General features: G+C 42.0%; 1 protein-coding gene across 2 annotated transcripts; it reads left to right on the top strand.

The window, feature by feature from the left end:
- The first annotated feature begins 762 nt into the window (after positions 1 to 762).
- Positions 763 to 15,222, top strand: FYTTD1 (forty-two-three domain containing 1). 2 transcript variants are annotated; one of them, XM_065072903.1, is made up of 10 exons: positions 803 to 965; positions 2,097 to 2,143; positions 4,226 to 4,357; positions 7,349 to 7,494; positions 8,224 to 8,336; positions 9,159 to 9,255; positions 10,306 to 10,367; positions 11,080 to 11,154; positions 11,977 to 12,103; positions 13,164 to 15,222. In XM_065072903.1, exons 3-10 carry the CDS (start codon positions 4,279 to 4,281, stop codon positions 13,257 to 13,259), a joined length of 795 nt encoding a protein of 264 aa, XP_064928975.1. In that variant the 5' UTR covers positions 803 to 965; positions 2,097 to 2,143; positions 4,226 to 4,278; the 3' UTR covers positions 13,260 to 15,222. The 2 variants fall into 2 exon arrangements, with proteins under 2 accessions (XP_064928974.1, XP_064928975.1); XM_065072902.1 differs by lacking the exon at positions 2,097 to 2,143 and having other exon boundaries at positions 763 to 965.
- Positions 15,223 to 16,073: the final 851 nt, after the last annotated feature.

The following is a 16,073-nucleotide window of genomic DNA, read 5'->3' as shown; positions in this document are numbered from 1 at the left end:
CCAAACAAAACATCAGTAGTCACACTGCTCTGTTTTATGTAGCAATTTTAAGCCTAACATGATGTTTTGAAACAGGAACCTGGTTTGAACTCTGCTGTTTGACGTTTGGAGGCATAATTCTGTTAAAAACCAGCCTGCATGGCTTTAGCTTTGTGCAGAACAGGTTAGTTCTCTTAATTCCACTGAGGTCGCAGGCAAAGTCACCTTGCCTTCAGCTTCTCGGCTGACCCCCCTGCAACACCCCAGCCCTCAGCCGCCCCCCAAGCGCACGGCTTTGTGCCCCGCGGCACCGCTGCCGCGTCCCCCCCGCCCCGCCACCGCAGCCCTCCCGTGCCGATGAGGCAGGGCGGCCCTCACCCTTCCCCGCTGCCCCCTGTCCCTGGAGAAGTCCCGAGAGCGGCCTCCGGACGGCCCGGCCGCCCGCGCACAGCCGGTTACCTGCGGGCCCCGCCGCCGCCCGCTGCACCCCGAAGGGTCTGAAGGGAGCGGGCACGGGGGCCCATCCCGCAGCACCTCCACAGCTGCCGGGGCGGGCTGCGGCACTGCGGGCGCCGGGGCTGGCAGCTCGGGAGGCGACGCGGGGGGACGGCACCGGGACGCCCCTCGCCCCGACCCCCCGCTGTACCTGCTCCTCCCGGCCGGCAGGGGGCAGCGCGCCGGCTCCCGAGCGGGGGCAGCTCCTCTCCTCGGCGCAGGCGCCTGCTGCTAGGGCTGAGGAGAAGTTACTGCGCATGCGCAAGGTGCCAATGCCTGGGCGGGGCAGGGCTGCGGCGCACGCGCAGCCGCACCCTGCGCATGCGTGCAGCTCGCTCGGCAGTGGCTGCGGCAGTGAGGGGAGGCGGCGGTGGTCCTGCGGCCAGTCATGAGCGGGTTCGGGGCTGCGGCGCCGCTTTCGGGCCCCTCGGCTACGGCGGTGGCCCGGAACGGCAGCGGCGACAGCCTGGAGAAGATCGACATGTCCCTCGGTGGGGAGAGCGCCTTGGGCCCGCCGCTCTGGGGGAGAGGGTGGAGGGGCGCGGGCTGAACCAAGCGTCAGGGCCGGGGCGGGGGGACGGAACGAACCAACGGGCTTTGCCGGGCGCAACCAACGGGGCGTGTGGGGAGGCGGCCTGCGCCAAGTGTGGCGGGGGAAGGGGCGGGCAGGACCCTACCACAGCGCCCTCGCGGCGGGGGGGCGCGCCCCAGCCGCGAGGCCTGTGGGCCCGTGTTGGCGGGAGGCGAGCCCCAGGCGGGGTTCCCGAGGCTCTGGGCCCGGCGGGCACTGTCTCTGGTTGGGGAGGAGCGGGGCTCGGCGGGGTGCGTCCCCTTTGTTCCAGCTGGGTGTCCGGAGCACACCGAAGACCTGGGCGCTGTGTGCGTTTGGCACCAGTCAGACCCGCGGTGCCCGGGCCCTTTGCTGGGTGGCCCTGGGGGAGTGTCCCAGGGTTCTGAATGGCAGGGCAGGCTTGGGAAGGGTGCAGCTCAGTGGGCCTTGCCTTTTTTTTCTTCCCAGGCTTGGAAGTCGTTAATGGCAAGTCTCCTTTGTAACCCCTCTGCGATACTTTAGCAGTTAGATCAAGCATAATGTTTGCACCACATAGTTTCCTGTGACAATCTCCTCTGTCTTCCCATCGGCTTTGTGTGTTATGAAGTTGCACAGCCTCAGTACAGATCTGTAGAGCTGAGAAACTGACATCCACTAGGTATCTGGGTATATAGATATCTAAGGCATATCTCAGAGGAGCTCTGTTCTGGATCTGTGCGCTGGGTCCCCTCAGCAGTTTGGGACACATTTGGTGCATTCCTGGAGTGCATCTCCCAGTTTAATTTTACCCAGAAAAATTGCTTTTGTGCACTCTATGCTACTGGAGCATGGTAGATGGGTACTATCAGGAGACTGGCTTCAAAAAGTGAAATCACAGTGTGAACTAGAATCTTAAGGGTGGACTCCGCTTTTGTGGACCAGCTGAAAATAAGAGGATTTGTAGAATTTTTCCTTCAGTAAATGATCCAATGGAGCTCTTTGTTTTGATGATGGGGATGTGAAATGATGTTTAGGGTTTGTCTGAATGTGGAGTAGCATTACAGCATTCATATACATCTATTTTTACTTATAGTGTGCTGAATCTTTGTTTCCAAGGTTACCAAGATTAATAGACTTATTGTGAGTGGCCAGTTCTTTTTTTCATATTTTCTAATGTTTCTTACTTAGGCAAACTAACCGTTGTTTAGCCACTGCTTCGTGTCCTGGACACTGACTAACAGCAGATTGCAAAGGACTGTTGTGGTGTCATGGTGACGTTTTGTTTAAGATGATGTTGAGTGGGTGTGTCCCTCGTTTCCCTCTAGGGATAATATTGCGTGGGGGCAGTGCCATCCATTGCCACATCCCCAAGTGAAAGCTCTATGGTCTGGTGTAAGCAAAGATAAAAATCTGTCCCACGTATGTCATTATATTAAAAAAAAAAAGACACAACATTAATGTAGGAAATCTTAAGATCTAGATCTTAATATTGAGTATTTTCTCATGTAGTAATAAAGATTAAACCCATTTTTGTTGCTGGTGTGTTACATGCAACTCATTTGAAGCTAAGCTTCCAGTTTCATAATGTTGCCAGATTATTTTGCTGTTCTATGTGTAGTTTTGATCTCCAGTCTCAGGCAAGATAGGAGAGTGCTTCAGTGTATCTCAGCTAACAAATGTGTGATGTCCCAGATATGCTTCATTTTCCCAAATAAGAGAATAGATGAAACTTAAGTTCTTTAGTTTAAAAATGTATAATCTTGTGTGCAGCGACAGCTAACTTGCAAAAATGGGATTTAAGATGGAGCAGATGAGCTTTGAAGCAAGGATCCGTGCTGTATGAATGTGTGGTTTTGTATCACACTTACGTAGGAATGGAAGCAGCCATTATACAGAATTACTATTCTGCTCTAACAGTTTTGGAAGTTTTAGTTTTTGTTGAATGTCACTTTATTGGTGGTACTAAGTTCAAGTAATTCTCCTGGCTGAACAGTGCTGTTGGCAGTGGTCATTTCTGCTATTTTGGACCAGTATATAACTTTGAAGTGGCTTTGGTTTCTTTTGTTGTACAAAAAGGTTAATTTGGGAATGCTTGCTCCAGGGATGATCCCTTTGGTACAGAAGATTCTATAGAAATTAAACCCTCAGTGACCTGTATCAGTGTTCCTTACTCTAATAGATTTTTTTTCCTGAATATTCTATATAGTTTTGCAGCAAAGTAACCTGATTTTCTCTTAGCTTTACTTCAGCAGGATACAAAACATTGAATAACAATATTGTGATGATTTTTTTTATGCTGGTTTCGCTGTTCTACCCCATCCAAGTCTATTTGATCTCTGTTAAACACGGTAACACCATTTCCATCTCTCCCTTGTCTCAAAAAAGGATGTCCACGTGTTTGTGGTAGATCTCTACTGAAACATCATGTTTTTGTCAGCTGTGCTCTCATGATCTAGAAGCAATAAACATAATTTGACTCTTTTCTTTATGGTGTTTTTATAAACAAGGTGACAGTCAATAAAAGCATGTCACAGCCGTTTCATTACTCCTATCTTCAAAGCCACCTACCTGATGAGTGAAGGAAATCAAACTGCTGTGGCACGATTTGCACTTGACAGACCTGCTGTTTGCTTTTCATCAGTTTATTATCTTGCACATATTCTTAAACCAAAGAATGATTTGTTTGACATTGTTTCCCTGAATAACAGATAAGGTGATTGCTTTGGATTGCAGATAGAGAAGTCTTGCTTGCTTTTTTCCCCATCATCTCAACCTCGGTGACCATAGGAAGATAACTGATAGGCTGAGTTCTCTCTGTGTGATTTTTCTTTAGTAACTTAGAGTGAAAGGACCGAGGCTCGAATTGACATTTTGTCTGGAATCTGCGAAGTCTGTTATTGAGATGGGATTACCTTCTTTTTAACACTATACAAAAACTAATGTAGTCCTTCAGTGCCAGGATCTTTCAAGCCGCTTGGGTGTTCTGCATGTGTGCAACTGCTTCTCTTTGACTAGGGCATTATGTTATAAAGGAAGTACTGCAAGACTAACAGAGACTGGGTGGTTTTTGAAGAAATTTCTGGAACCTTAACTTGTATGTGCTGGCTTTACAAGATTAACTGGTCTGTTTCCCATGACTCCAACCTGTTAGGGTTTTTCTTCAGAACTAGAATATGTCTACAATGTGTCAAATCTTTTTTTTTTTTAATTTTCTGCTTACAGATGATATAATTAAACTGAACAAGAAAGAAGAGAGAAAACAGTACTCTCCCAAAATGAAAAGAGGGCTTCAGCAGAATCCAACTCGACAGTTCAGGGCACCAGGTTCCAAGTGGGGAATGCAGCAGCAGAAAGGTGTGTATGCCACACGTAACATGGATTGCACAGTATTTTCTTTTGAGTTGAAATGTAACCTAATGAAAATGTATGGACTGACCATGGTCAGTTCTTGTGTCTTTCAAATAGTTTCATATACAGTTTTGATTATAATTCAGTTCTTTGTGATCCGTTTATGTTTGATTTTGGTTCAGTATGAGAACAACATTGACATGTTTGGCCAATGAGGAGCTTAGAGGTGCTTGAGGGACTCTTTTTGTCTCTAGGAAGGATTTGCTTTCTTTCTGATTTTTTAAATTTATATTAATTTTGGAAATTGTGTTGATACTTTGCTCCTTCTCAGAGGTGGATAGAAAGCGTGTGTATTAGCAAATGTGGAGGCCTTGTCAGAGCTGACAGCTTTGTGCAAAAGAGGCAATGTATTTATATTTGCTAGGTAGAATTCTTCTAGTAGGCCTCCCCCAAACAGCTGTTACTGCAGGCTGTAATGCTGCCTCTGGGATATATAAATGGATAGTGCGGAGTGTCTGATTTGGCTTTCCATGTTAAAACCTTGGGATGCAAAGGAAATACCATGTCAGCCTTCTTAAGCCAGTGTTGTAACAGTGGAATATAAAAGCGGGGAAAAAATAATATAAGTAGGGAGTGAAGAGAGGAAAATGCATGATAACAGCTTTACTGTAGATTCCCAGAGTAACTGTCAGGATTTTTATTACAAAAGGAAGTCATATTCTAAAGTTTTAAAGGTTTTAGTCCAGTACATGGCCAGCACCTGCTTGAAGCACAGACTGACTTTGCTTATGTTTAGTTTTGAAAAGTTCCTTTATAGTATTGGTTATCAAAATATGGAAAAGTACTGTCTAATAAGAAAGCTTACCACTTCAATCCAAGCTAATGAAGTGTTTAAGTTAATACAAGCGATTGCTTGTTTAGTAGCATTTGTTTGAAATAAATACACACCTATCTGGTGTATTCACAGTGATCTCCATTTTATCTTCTCGTTGTCTAATTTTTGTTATAGCAGCAGCTGGTAGTTGGCATCTTAGATACAAATGTCTTAGGGGATCAGTGGAATGTCAAGACTCAGAGGAGTTTTGCTTTTTATACAGGCCAACATAGCAGTGTTACTTCATTCTTTCTTCTTTAGCCAACTGGTGACAGTGCAGGAAAATATTTTACGTCAGTCAGCCCAAGTGTAAGAAATAGTTGTGATGGTGAAAGAGTAAGTGATTTTCAAGTTGTAGATTATCAAACATTTAGGCTTCTGTTTATCACTGCAGTTTTCAAATGCAATTGTTCGTGACCCAAAGGGCATAAAAGCAGCAAGTATTAAAATTTAGAATTTTAGGAGGAACTTGAGCTGCAAATGCAGAAATCTGAACACAACTGTCTTGGCAGTTACTTTTCTCTCTTGGAACCTTCCCTCCTTTTTCCTAGAAAAAGGGCAGGGAAGCAAACATTTTTTTCTAAAATGGCCAGATTTGTGTTATGTTGAAATGCTGTGAATAGCTTTAACTGCTCCCTCCTGTACAGCTCCACACGTTTTCTCCCATCGAAAGCAAACATTGTTTATAGCATTTTCTTGAGCAGAAGGTATCGTTAAATAGTTCTTCTAAGCATTTTAGTTATTAGTAGCTTATGACCAATAGATCTGTTGCTGCTCCGTTGCCATTGAAGTTACTCTGATAAGTAGCAAATCCTCTGTTGTTTGTGGACAGCTACAGAAACCACAAATGATCAACAGCATTCAATTCCTTAAGGTTTTAGAAGTGGCTGCCAAAGAAGAAAGGAACTTGAGCTGGGACTCTTTTCAGCTTTCAGGGGGAGAAACAGAGAGAAGAACATTGTTCATTTAAATAAAAGTTGTCCTTGGTGATACACAGAATGCAACCGCACAAAACCCTGTGCAGCTTTGGGGTTGTCATTTATATGAGCAGAGGTTGGTCCACAGAGCTCATGAGCTCCCTTTTAGCCTAAGTAACCCTGTTTCTCAGCTTTTCTATTAAAAAAAAAAAAGAGCATTTGCTGCTCATCCACAAAACATGGGTTCATGGCAGTTTCTCGAGGGGTTTATCTTAAGCTGGGTTCTGATCCGTGATTTACTTCATGTGGTGGCTTCTGTCTCATGAAGAAGCAGAGATTTATTATTGATGCTATGAAATGAGAGATGTCAAAACTAGATGTGTCTGTTGCTGTAGAGCTGACTCCTTAGTCTTAAATTTATCTTGTGATCTGAGGTTCTAGAGGAGATGATACTTGGGGATCAAACTGAAGCGTGGTCTGTATTCATAGCGTGAAGCTAAAAGGCTCCAGACAGGGTTAACCAAACCCTTGTAACTGGAGATTTGAGATGTTTGTACTACAGAGCTCAGGCTTACAAGCCTTTCATATTCAAAGGCTGCTTTCAATTCTCAGTTCCGTCTGGACTGCCATGCAGACTTCTAATTGAAAATACTTAAAATGTGATGTAATTCGTATGTTGTTTAATATGGTTTTGTGGGCAAATGGCTATGTTCTTTTTCCTAAAGTCATGTCTTGGGAACCCCGGATCTAAATAAATAAGCTTTGAAGTTGTTTGCTTTTTTTTCTTTAAATTAAACTGGTAATTTAAAGTTTGCTGAATGGGTGAGGAGCTGTTGTTTGTTGGTTTGCTTTGGTTTTGTATTATTCAGCACTTGATGAAGTTCAATTTCAGAGTATTTTGGTAGTTTTCTATGCTGGAATAACTCTTAAGTTGTCCCTGTAGACATGTCAAATAACAAATTTTCAACAGAAATTAATGCAACCATCTAAAGCAAAACTGTGACCTATATGAGAAATTGATTATTGTGTGCCAGGGCTTGGGCCAGACCTGCTAAAATAACTGAATGACCAAATTGTTTTCAAGAGTAGTGATAGCTTCTGCTCTGAGGCTTGAAGTGTGCAGCCAAAGCAGTGCCTGCATAGCATCTTAAAGCAATAAACTTTTCCTTTCAACAAAAATTGTTGAACTCTTCATGCTTGTTGCAGATTATGGTAAAAATCGCTTGGGCCGCAGAAAGAAGATAGCGGGGAAGAAGCGTTCCTATGGAGTTATAACTGGCTTGGCCGCCAAGAAAGCAATGGGTTCCCACAAAGGAATTAGTCCTCTGAACAGACAGCCACTTAGCGAGAAGGTAATTGATGCAATTCTAGTGGTTCATGTAAAAACATTTAAAAAAATGAAACAATGGCTTCAGAACAGTGCTCCTGAAATATGAGACGTGGTACAAGCTTTTATTAAATTGGGGATGTGTTAGCTGAGTTTTTGTTTGTTTTGAGGCAGGTGGTTAATGACGAGGTTTGAATGGTTTTTGACACCTACTGGGGTTGCAAGTCATGAAAACTGAAGTATATTAATAGAAATCTATTGTGTGCAAGTATGGAGGTAGTTGCTGTGTTTTTACACAGAAAGCTCACCTTCTGGAATTGTTTGGTTTTGCATTGCTTTCTTACAAACCAGTGATTCAGCCAACATGTGTTACACATGTGCCTGTTACAAAAATGGAAGTTTTGCAAAATACTTAGCCCCATTAGTTGGCTCCCTCTTCTTCACTCCTCCAGTAGGTTGTTGCCTGCTCCATCTCATTCAGTATTGTAGAACAGGGATTGCTTTGGGGTTTGTGAAGAAGAGTAGTTTTAAATAGGTGTGGAGCATGTATTTTCTCAGTTTAGGGAGATATATTAATCAAAAAGTAACTGCGAAGGGGAATGTAGAATTCATGAAGGTATTTTCAAATTATACTAGACTGTAAAAGTAGGCAAATCCAAATGCATTCTATATGCAGTTTGTAAATGGAAATTAAAGGAAAAGTTTGTGTGTATACAGTATACATAGTTGCTATATATATTTGTTGTTTTTTAAGAACGCACAGCGGAATTACCCAGTTTTGAAAAAGAAAACAAACCTGCAGAGACAATCTGAAATGCAGAGAAAACAAGCTCCAGCCCTCAGGAGGCCTGCCCCGCTAAATAGAAGGTAACATACCAAGTTTGCTTTCTGAACCCTTCTCGACAACTTTCCATAGCAAGTCTTGTTTGACAGGACTGAGTTCAAGAGCAGACGGTAGGTACTTCAGTAGAAATATGGTCAAGGCTATCGTGTGTATGAAGTTTTACAAATCTGGAAGCCAAATAGGACAAACATGGTATTGATACAAAGCCAGATATTTATTACCATGTGGAGCACTCAGGTTTTTTGAGCACCTTGTATTCTGCCTTCATTTAGATCATAGGCAGCCTATATGGAAATAGCCAACGTGGATTTCTGCAGCTTTCAAGTGACAGTAGTGGTTTAGTGAGCTCTCTAAGCAGAATGCCTTTGTGGAAGCTGGTGCCATCTTCAGTTTCATGGAAGCTATTGCATGTTTTATTGGTGCTGCAATTAACGTGTCAGTTGTGAACTGCATCTTAACTGGTCTCTATGATGCAAATTTTCACCATAAACAAACTTTCTTTGTACATTTCAAGACACTTCCTTTTTTTAATGTAACCAGCAATGCTTAAAGTGCTGAAGGATACTGACCTACTGACCAAAAGTAAAAACCAGAATTAATAACCATACTGTCCTGTGGCATAGGAGTGCTAGGTTTTCACGTAATGCAAGTGATTTCTCCATTTATGACTAATGTGTTTTGTTCCTAGTAGATGAGAAGCTTATTGCAACTGAAATGTTCAGCTTCAAAGAGGCAGCGTTGCAGGTGTCCTTAGGGATGTGCTGGCAATTTCTTGACTTTCATAGTGGTCTCTCTAAGATGTTATCTGTGGGGCCTTTGATATTATATTTTTATAAATATTACAGGAATAACACACCGTCTACTTTTGCTCGAATTGGAAACAAACTAAATCAACAGAAAGACACTCGTCAAGCAACTTTCCTGTTTAGAAGAGGCTTGAAGGTAAAAAAGTTACTGAAAACAACTACAAAATTGTGCCACAGGTTCTAATCTGTCCTGTAACACTAGTATTAATGAATTGACTTTGAATATCAAATCGGGGTGGGAACACGAGGTAGACCAGAAAATAGACACAGATTCTTCTGGGGAAATGTACTTGTCATCTTCAGTTACTGTAACCCTGTAAACCATTGAGTCTTTCTTCCTGTTCCAGTGTAGCTGGACTGTTTAGAGGGGACAATAGAGCTTGTCAGAGTGTTTGGGGGTAGTTGCAATATACTAATTTTTACTTTTAAAATAAATGTTAGAAAGCATTGTGTAGTTTTAACACTTGTCTTCAGGTGAAGGATCGACCAGAGCCATGTTTCAGAATCTGATTTGTTTGGTTTTAGTTATCTTAGTTATTTTGTGGTCATTTATTTTAGTGAAGTAAGTTACTGTTTTAGTTACTTAAGGATTTTCTAGTTATTTTGAGTAAGATCAAAAGAATAAGGAGTGTGCAGTGAATGATAGTGGTGTTCTCGGTATTCATGTGTCCCCTTGTTCTACATCTGCCATCGTTGTGACTGTAAGTAGCTCCCATCTTCCATCAGTGTGGACTGCAGAATGACAGACGGAGCAGGAGGAAGAAAAACCAAAGTCCTTTGAAATGGGAATGGGTCTTAGTGGCATATGGGATATTATGTGCGTTAACATTGATTAGTTTAGGAACTAGCCAGGTTTTTCATGCTGGGCTGGTAACACTTTGGTGTATCTTGGTAAAGTGTACGTTTGCTGACTTAAGTCCTCAAAAATGTTTCCATCTCTTCATTGGTTAAGTTACTGTCATTGAGAATTTTGTTTAAATCATTTTGTATTCTTAAAGTAACTTCTTTCCAGAGTCTTAAAACAGTAATAGGATAGTCATCTTTCAAGTCCCTCTGAAAGTACAACACCATTTGTACTGAGTGTACAAACAGCTTTAAACTTCTCTTCTTAAACTGCTGTATTTCCAGCTGCTACAATGGGAATTGAAACAGTATTCAAATCCAGTGTCTGTCTTTGTGTTTTCAGGTGCAGGCCCATGTGCAGTCAACAGATGACCTTGATAATCAGACAGTAAAGAGAACTCGTCAGTAAGTATTTAATTTGGAAAACTTCAGTTTGGTTACTCATATGATTCTCATTTTAGTTCTGGCTTCCTGGTTATGATAATTGAATGGGATTTTTTTTTTCCCTGTAGGCATCTCAAATGAGCAACAGTGATCTCTCCCTATTCTCAGTTATTTCCTAAATTATCTTCAGATTTAACCAGGAGGAGATTGTTTGCATAAGGTGGTAGCTTCAGAGGATCAAACTAATCTCTACCACTCATGAATACTATGTAGACTGGAAGAAAAATTCAAATGTCAATATTCTCCTGAGCTCTTGATGTAATTTCCATTTATTTAATGTACAGATAAGCCTATCAAGCAGTTTGGAAATAAGCAAGGCAGGTTGCAAGTGGACACTCATCTCTTCCCCCCACACAGACCATTTTGGCCTCATTTTGGCAAGGAAATTAAATGTTTTAAAGAAGTGAACGTTTCAGTCAGTGCTGCGGTTCTGGCAAACCTTGCCAGCACATGATCTAGCGTTCATCTGAGTAAGTTTAGATATTGTAAAAGATAAAAGAATCAGTGGCCAAGCTTCTTTTAGATTGTTTGACTGCATGTGCTCTTTGTACCGGCCTATATTCTGAAAGCTTGTACATTCTTTACTAGCCAGCGTTTTGGACACGCATTTAAAGATATTCTGACTGAAATTTCTGCAACGTTTTTGGAAGTGATTTCTGTGTTTTCAAACTAGATGGCGAACTTCTACCACAAGTGGAGGGATTCTGACTGTATCGATTGACAACCCGGGAGCAATCATAACCCCAATGTGAGTTCTCAAAAATATTCTGAAATGTTCTTAATGTAAACTGAAATGGCTGTTCTGAGCCATTTAGCAAGTTCCTTGCAGGTAGTATTTCAGATGGCCTCAAGGTCACAGCTTCTTGTGCAGACTTTTGTATCTGGCCCCCTTCTGAGTGTTTCTGAGCTGTGTTTCAATACTATCAATAGTATCACAGCTGGATTTCTTAAGGAATCTCCCAGTTGGGAGCTTGTTGTGGTGTATGGAGTCAAAGAGTGGTGGGCTGGTGGATTTTCGCCTTGTCTGCCTCTTTCAAATCAGACCATATTGCAGTTGTTTTCCTCCCGTATCTGAATGAAAATTAATGAGCATCTAGTTGCTGAACGATGGTAATAGTTCCTCCCTGATTCATACATGTATTGCTAGAGCTGTGGTTAAAGAAAGCATTGCTGCACTTGTCTTTAGGAAGTTGATGGTACTGTTGTTTCATGAGGCATTTTATTCTGAAAGTCTCAAGTAGATATTTTCATTAGTAATACTTTATCTGTAAGAAAGACTACCATTTTTTTTTTGTATTCAGGGAAGTAGTTAACTGCAAATTATACATTTTTTGGTAGGATTGAGAAGTAAAATATAAGATTGCTTCGTGTCAGGCACCTGCTGTCTGACAACAATAACAAATGCTCCCCTTCTATAGTTCTGCCTTTTACCATCTCGAATTTGTGCTCCCCAGCTACTCAGCCAGTCTGGTCCAATGGCTTGTTGAAAAATCCATACCTTTCTCAGCATTAATGCTGTATTGCAGAAAGCAGTATTCACTGTGTCCTTTGTAACGTTCTTCTTTCACAGTTCCCAGAAGTTACGATTAACTCGTACACCTGTGCCACCATTTCTGATGAAAAGGGACCAATCTGAAGAGAAGAAGATTCCCAAAGGGGTTCCATTGCAGTTTGATATTAATAGTGTTGGAAAACAGGTAAATGCAGTTTCTTTCCTTAACTGTAGTTTCAAGGCAAATAAAATCCAGTGATCCAGGCACTTTCCTCCCAGACTCACTGGTGGCAGAAAGAGGGAACTAGCGACTACTTCTTGTTTCCACTTCCAGTTCTTCCACTGACTTGATACGTAACTTCAAGCAAGTAGCTTAACTTGCTGTTCCTGTTCCTCTAGTTCACATCTTGCATGCCCACATACTTTAAATGGGATTTAAATTGTTGAATACTTTTTTAAGCCTTATGGTGTTACTGCTGTGTTTGAATAGCGTGTGTAATTCAGGGATGAGCTTCTGTCACTTGTGTAACCCGCACGGAATCGTGACAGCTGAATTTATAAGGCAACTGTTGCCATGCATCTAGGAAAAAAAAATCAGATATGGTGACATAAAGGCTTGAAAGATGAGCGATTTTTGACAAGTTTCATGAGGACAGGTGATTTGGTGCAGGAATCTTAGTGCTGTCATTGAAGGAATTTTACAGGGTGACAGAGTTAGATGCTATTCTTGTCATCAGCTGAAGAAAACTACATGGGGTCTGGATTTGTTCCTTCCATGAATAACCAGTGTGTCAAAAATAATTACTACTATATTGTAAAATTAATTGAACTTTCGGACTCGACTCCAGTCTGCTGCGTCAACGGGATGCCCTGGAAAGCAGCCTGCATGAACATGGTTAAAATGCTGCATTTTTTGAAGTTACATAGAATCTGTGTGGGGAAATGAATATAGTGAAAGTTCTCTTTCCAGTCTGTCTGTCCGCAGTTTAACTTAGCACAGTTTGAGCAGACTTTTCAGTCTTGACACTGTGTACCATGTGTTCTTAATGAATTCTGAGAAACGTTAGCTCTCGATGTCCAATCTGATTTTTAAATGGTGCGGGAAATTGCAAAATCAAATTAAACTTCCTTTTTTTTTTAATGTGTGGCAATTAAGAAGTCAAGTGATGATACAGAATGAAGAAAAAAATGTTCTTGTCTCCATTACTTTGATGAAGTTAACCTAACATCTTTTAAGTTTGTGGTTAAATGACTTTATTTTTCAGACAGGGATGACACTGAACGAACGTTTTGGGATCCTGAAGGAACAAAGAACAGCGCTGTCTCAGAACAAAGGGAGCCGTTTTGTCACAGTGGGGTAACCTGGCAGATGGACTGGAGCACTGATCCCACCTACCTAAGAAACCGAGAGAAAAGTGGGCAGAAGAATACAGCAAATGTCACTGAAATTCTCCGGACTTCTTGCTCAGATGGTGGCAGAGCTATCTATCTTTATTACTTTTACTTCCAATGGTAAAAGATGTGATGCGGTGAGGGGGGAAAAGTGGGGAAACTGATCCGCTGGAGTGGCACCATCACCTGATTGGAAAAGATTCTGTGGCCCAGCTGATGACAAACCCTGATTTTTGGTTCATCTTGCAACCAAAACACAAACATGAATTTTAAAAGTTGGGGTTTGGGTTTTTGTTTGTTTAGGAGTGCTCAGTCTTTGTTCTTTTGCCCCTCTGTTATGGTAAAGATTGTGTGTTTCATTCCAAACCCCATTTTAGGGTTTTTTAGGGACTGCCTATGAACTCTCCTTTGGACTGCAGTTTGGCACAGAGCCTCAGTCCATGAATACTTTGGTAGTGATGTAGCGGCATTTTTCATGGGAGCATCAGTTGTATTTCTTTGTGTTTTCGAAGTTCAATTTTTTTTCCTTTCTTGAAAACTGAATGTTTTTCATCCTTAACTTTCACAAATAAAGCTGTTAGCTGAGACCCGAATTACGTAATTGGGATGCAGACTATTCTACTCTTATCCTTCAAAGTGGTCCAGATCATATTGGAGGAATACTGCAGGGGCAGCACGAGAGTAATTTGTATTACAAATAGCTGAAGTTCATCATCCTCCTCTGTAAATGGAGTATGTCTGTCTCCTATTTTTTCTTAAACTTTTGCTTTTGATTTCTTTTGTAAGTTTTTTCAGAAACCTAATGCAATAACTTCACATTTTTTGAATAATTTCATAGGAATAAATACAACAACTTCACAAGACAGTCAGTGGTATGGTAGAATTCCTTTCCCTCTGAGACACAGGATTCTCATCTTGCATATCTTGCCCCAGGAGAGTTTCTCTGGCTCTTACAAATAGCTGGAGGTGAGGAATCTAAAGGCACTAGTTTGTCTAAACCAAAGAGAGGTGAGATGTGAAGCTGATCAGACATGGTCAGGCACCTTGAAACTGGCTGAAGCTGGGGAACATTGCTAAGAAAAGCCCTTGGTTTGCCAGCCTGTGTACGGCATTAAGTGGGAGCACGTAGCCACGTGCTTTAAGCTGAGCTTTACGCATCAGAATCCGCAGAATGGTTACAACAGGGGCGTCCTCAATGGCAGTTTATTTGAGCCCTAAAAATGAGGCACCTGCTCAGAATTGCTTCCAGACCAGGAACTTAACGCTGTTCTATAGCAACGAGATTTTGTTAAAGTCAGGTAAAAGAATGGTTGGCTTGCTGCATCCAGAAATGTTTATGGTGTTTGGAGTGGGTTTATTTCCTTTTATTGTTCTTGGCGAATTTACATTTAACTTCTTACAGAGTTGGTTTCCTTGCGTTTCAATCTCAAATTCCAAGTTAACTAGCATTTACTGGGAACTTCGACGTTGAGGAGCATTTGACAGTAGAAGGGCTTTTGTTTCTGTAGCAGTTTAAAAGTCAGAGTGCATCCTGATGCTATATAGTACTTAAACCCTTATTTTTAATGTTGAAAAATACACCTTAGCAGAAGCAAACTAAGCGTAACGGTGTTAAGGGTTTTTTTCTTAATTACTAGTAGGATTTGTTTTGGTTTTTTTTAGAAAAAATGTCCCACTGTTAGAATTTCAGTAGATAGTGTTGTCAGCCATCCTGTTCAGTGTATACATTTTCCATGGGCCGGGATGCAACAAAAACTTCTTTTGCATCAACATAGATGCAAAACACTGATGCAATGCATCAAAAAATGCTAGTTTGTATTTAATGAGAAGATGCTTTACACTGTATCTTTTGGTATTTTTTGGAGAAGTTATTACGTTTGATCTATTCTGAAGCTGTAATTTTTTTTTTTTAATAAAAAGTTACAGGTTTCATATTGTCTTGTTGCTGTTATAACCACCTAGACGTTATATCGGTTACATGAATTTTCTGGTATCCTTCAAGGGGTTATTAATGAAGAAATTCTTAGTGTTCTGTGAAAACGGCCTAAATTAGTCAGCTGGCATTCGTTGCTCAGCTTAATATCCTGAAAATTAAGCACTTCTTGGAGTATAAGTGGTGCCGTATAAGCTCACTGACATTTACATGTGCCAGCTATTGATGTATTTTTCAGTCGCACTCTCTAATTTAGTGGTTTGGTGCGATTACAGCACCAGGTCCCTTCACCTGCCAGCCCAAGCGCCACTTTTGCTGCGTCACATCGTGCCGGCGAGGAACCGCTGTGACCTAAACCTCGTGACACCCTGATAATCAGCTGCCGTCCTGCTCTCCAGCGCAATGCTGCCAGGAGGCTTGCGTGAGCAGTGGAGGTCGTGATTTTAATTGGTACTGCGGTGAAAAATTACTGCCCGTAAGTATATTTGAGGTATGTTGAGTGCGGAGTTTGCGGCTGGGTCTGCGTTTGCAGCTCAAGTCCCTGCGGCTGCTGAGTGTTCAAACCCAGCCTAAGCAGCAGGTTGGTGCTTTCCCACAGCAAGACTGGCATTTAGGCCGAGACTGCAGAGAGTGTGACCTTTTAAGGATTGATGACAGCAAGGGGAAAAAAATATACAAATATTAAGCAGTTGGTGCTTTTCCCACTTGGTTCGGGTATGTGCGTTTTTGCCTTTGCTGAATTTCAGAAGGTGTGCAGGCACTAGAGGCATTTCAAGGGGTGAGCGCCCTCGCTCGCCATGCTACCCCAGGCGAGTGGAAAAATCGAGCCTCGAAAAGAGGATGTTTCGAG

Source organism: Columba livia, chromosome 9, assembly GCF_036013475.1.
Source record: "Columba livia isolate bColLiv1 breed racing homer chromosome 9, bColLiv1.pat.W.v2, whole genome shotgun sequence".
NCBI lineage: Eukaryota > Metazoa > Chordata > Aves > Columbiformes > Columbidae > Columba > Columba livia.
The sequence above is the reverse complement of the archived record's forward strand: the minus strand, read 5'-3'. Positions and strand labels throughout refer to the sequence as shown.

What these genes read in the sequence shown, in the direction of transcription:
- FYTTD1 (XM_065072902.1), top strand. Translation starts at nt 863, where the DNA reads ATGAGCGGGTTCGGGGCTGCGGCGCCGCTTTCGGGCCCCTCGGCTACG. An exon ending in GGGAATGCAGCAGCAGAAAG is followed by an intron (nt 4,358 to 7,348) that starts GTGTGTATGCCA and finishes TGCTTGTTGCAG; the next exon opens with ATTATGGTAAAAATCGCTTG. An exon ending in GGAGCAATCATAACCCCAAT is followed by an intron (nt 11,155 to 11,976) that starts GTGAGTTCTCAA and finishes CTTCTTTCACAG; the next exon opens with TTCCCAGAAGTTACGATTAA.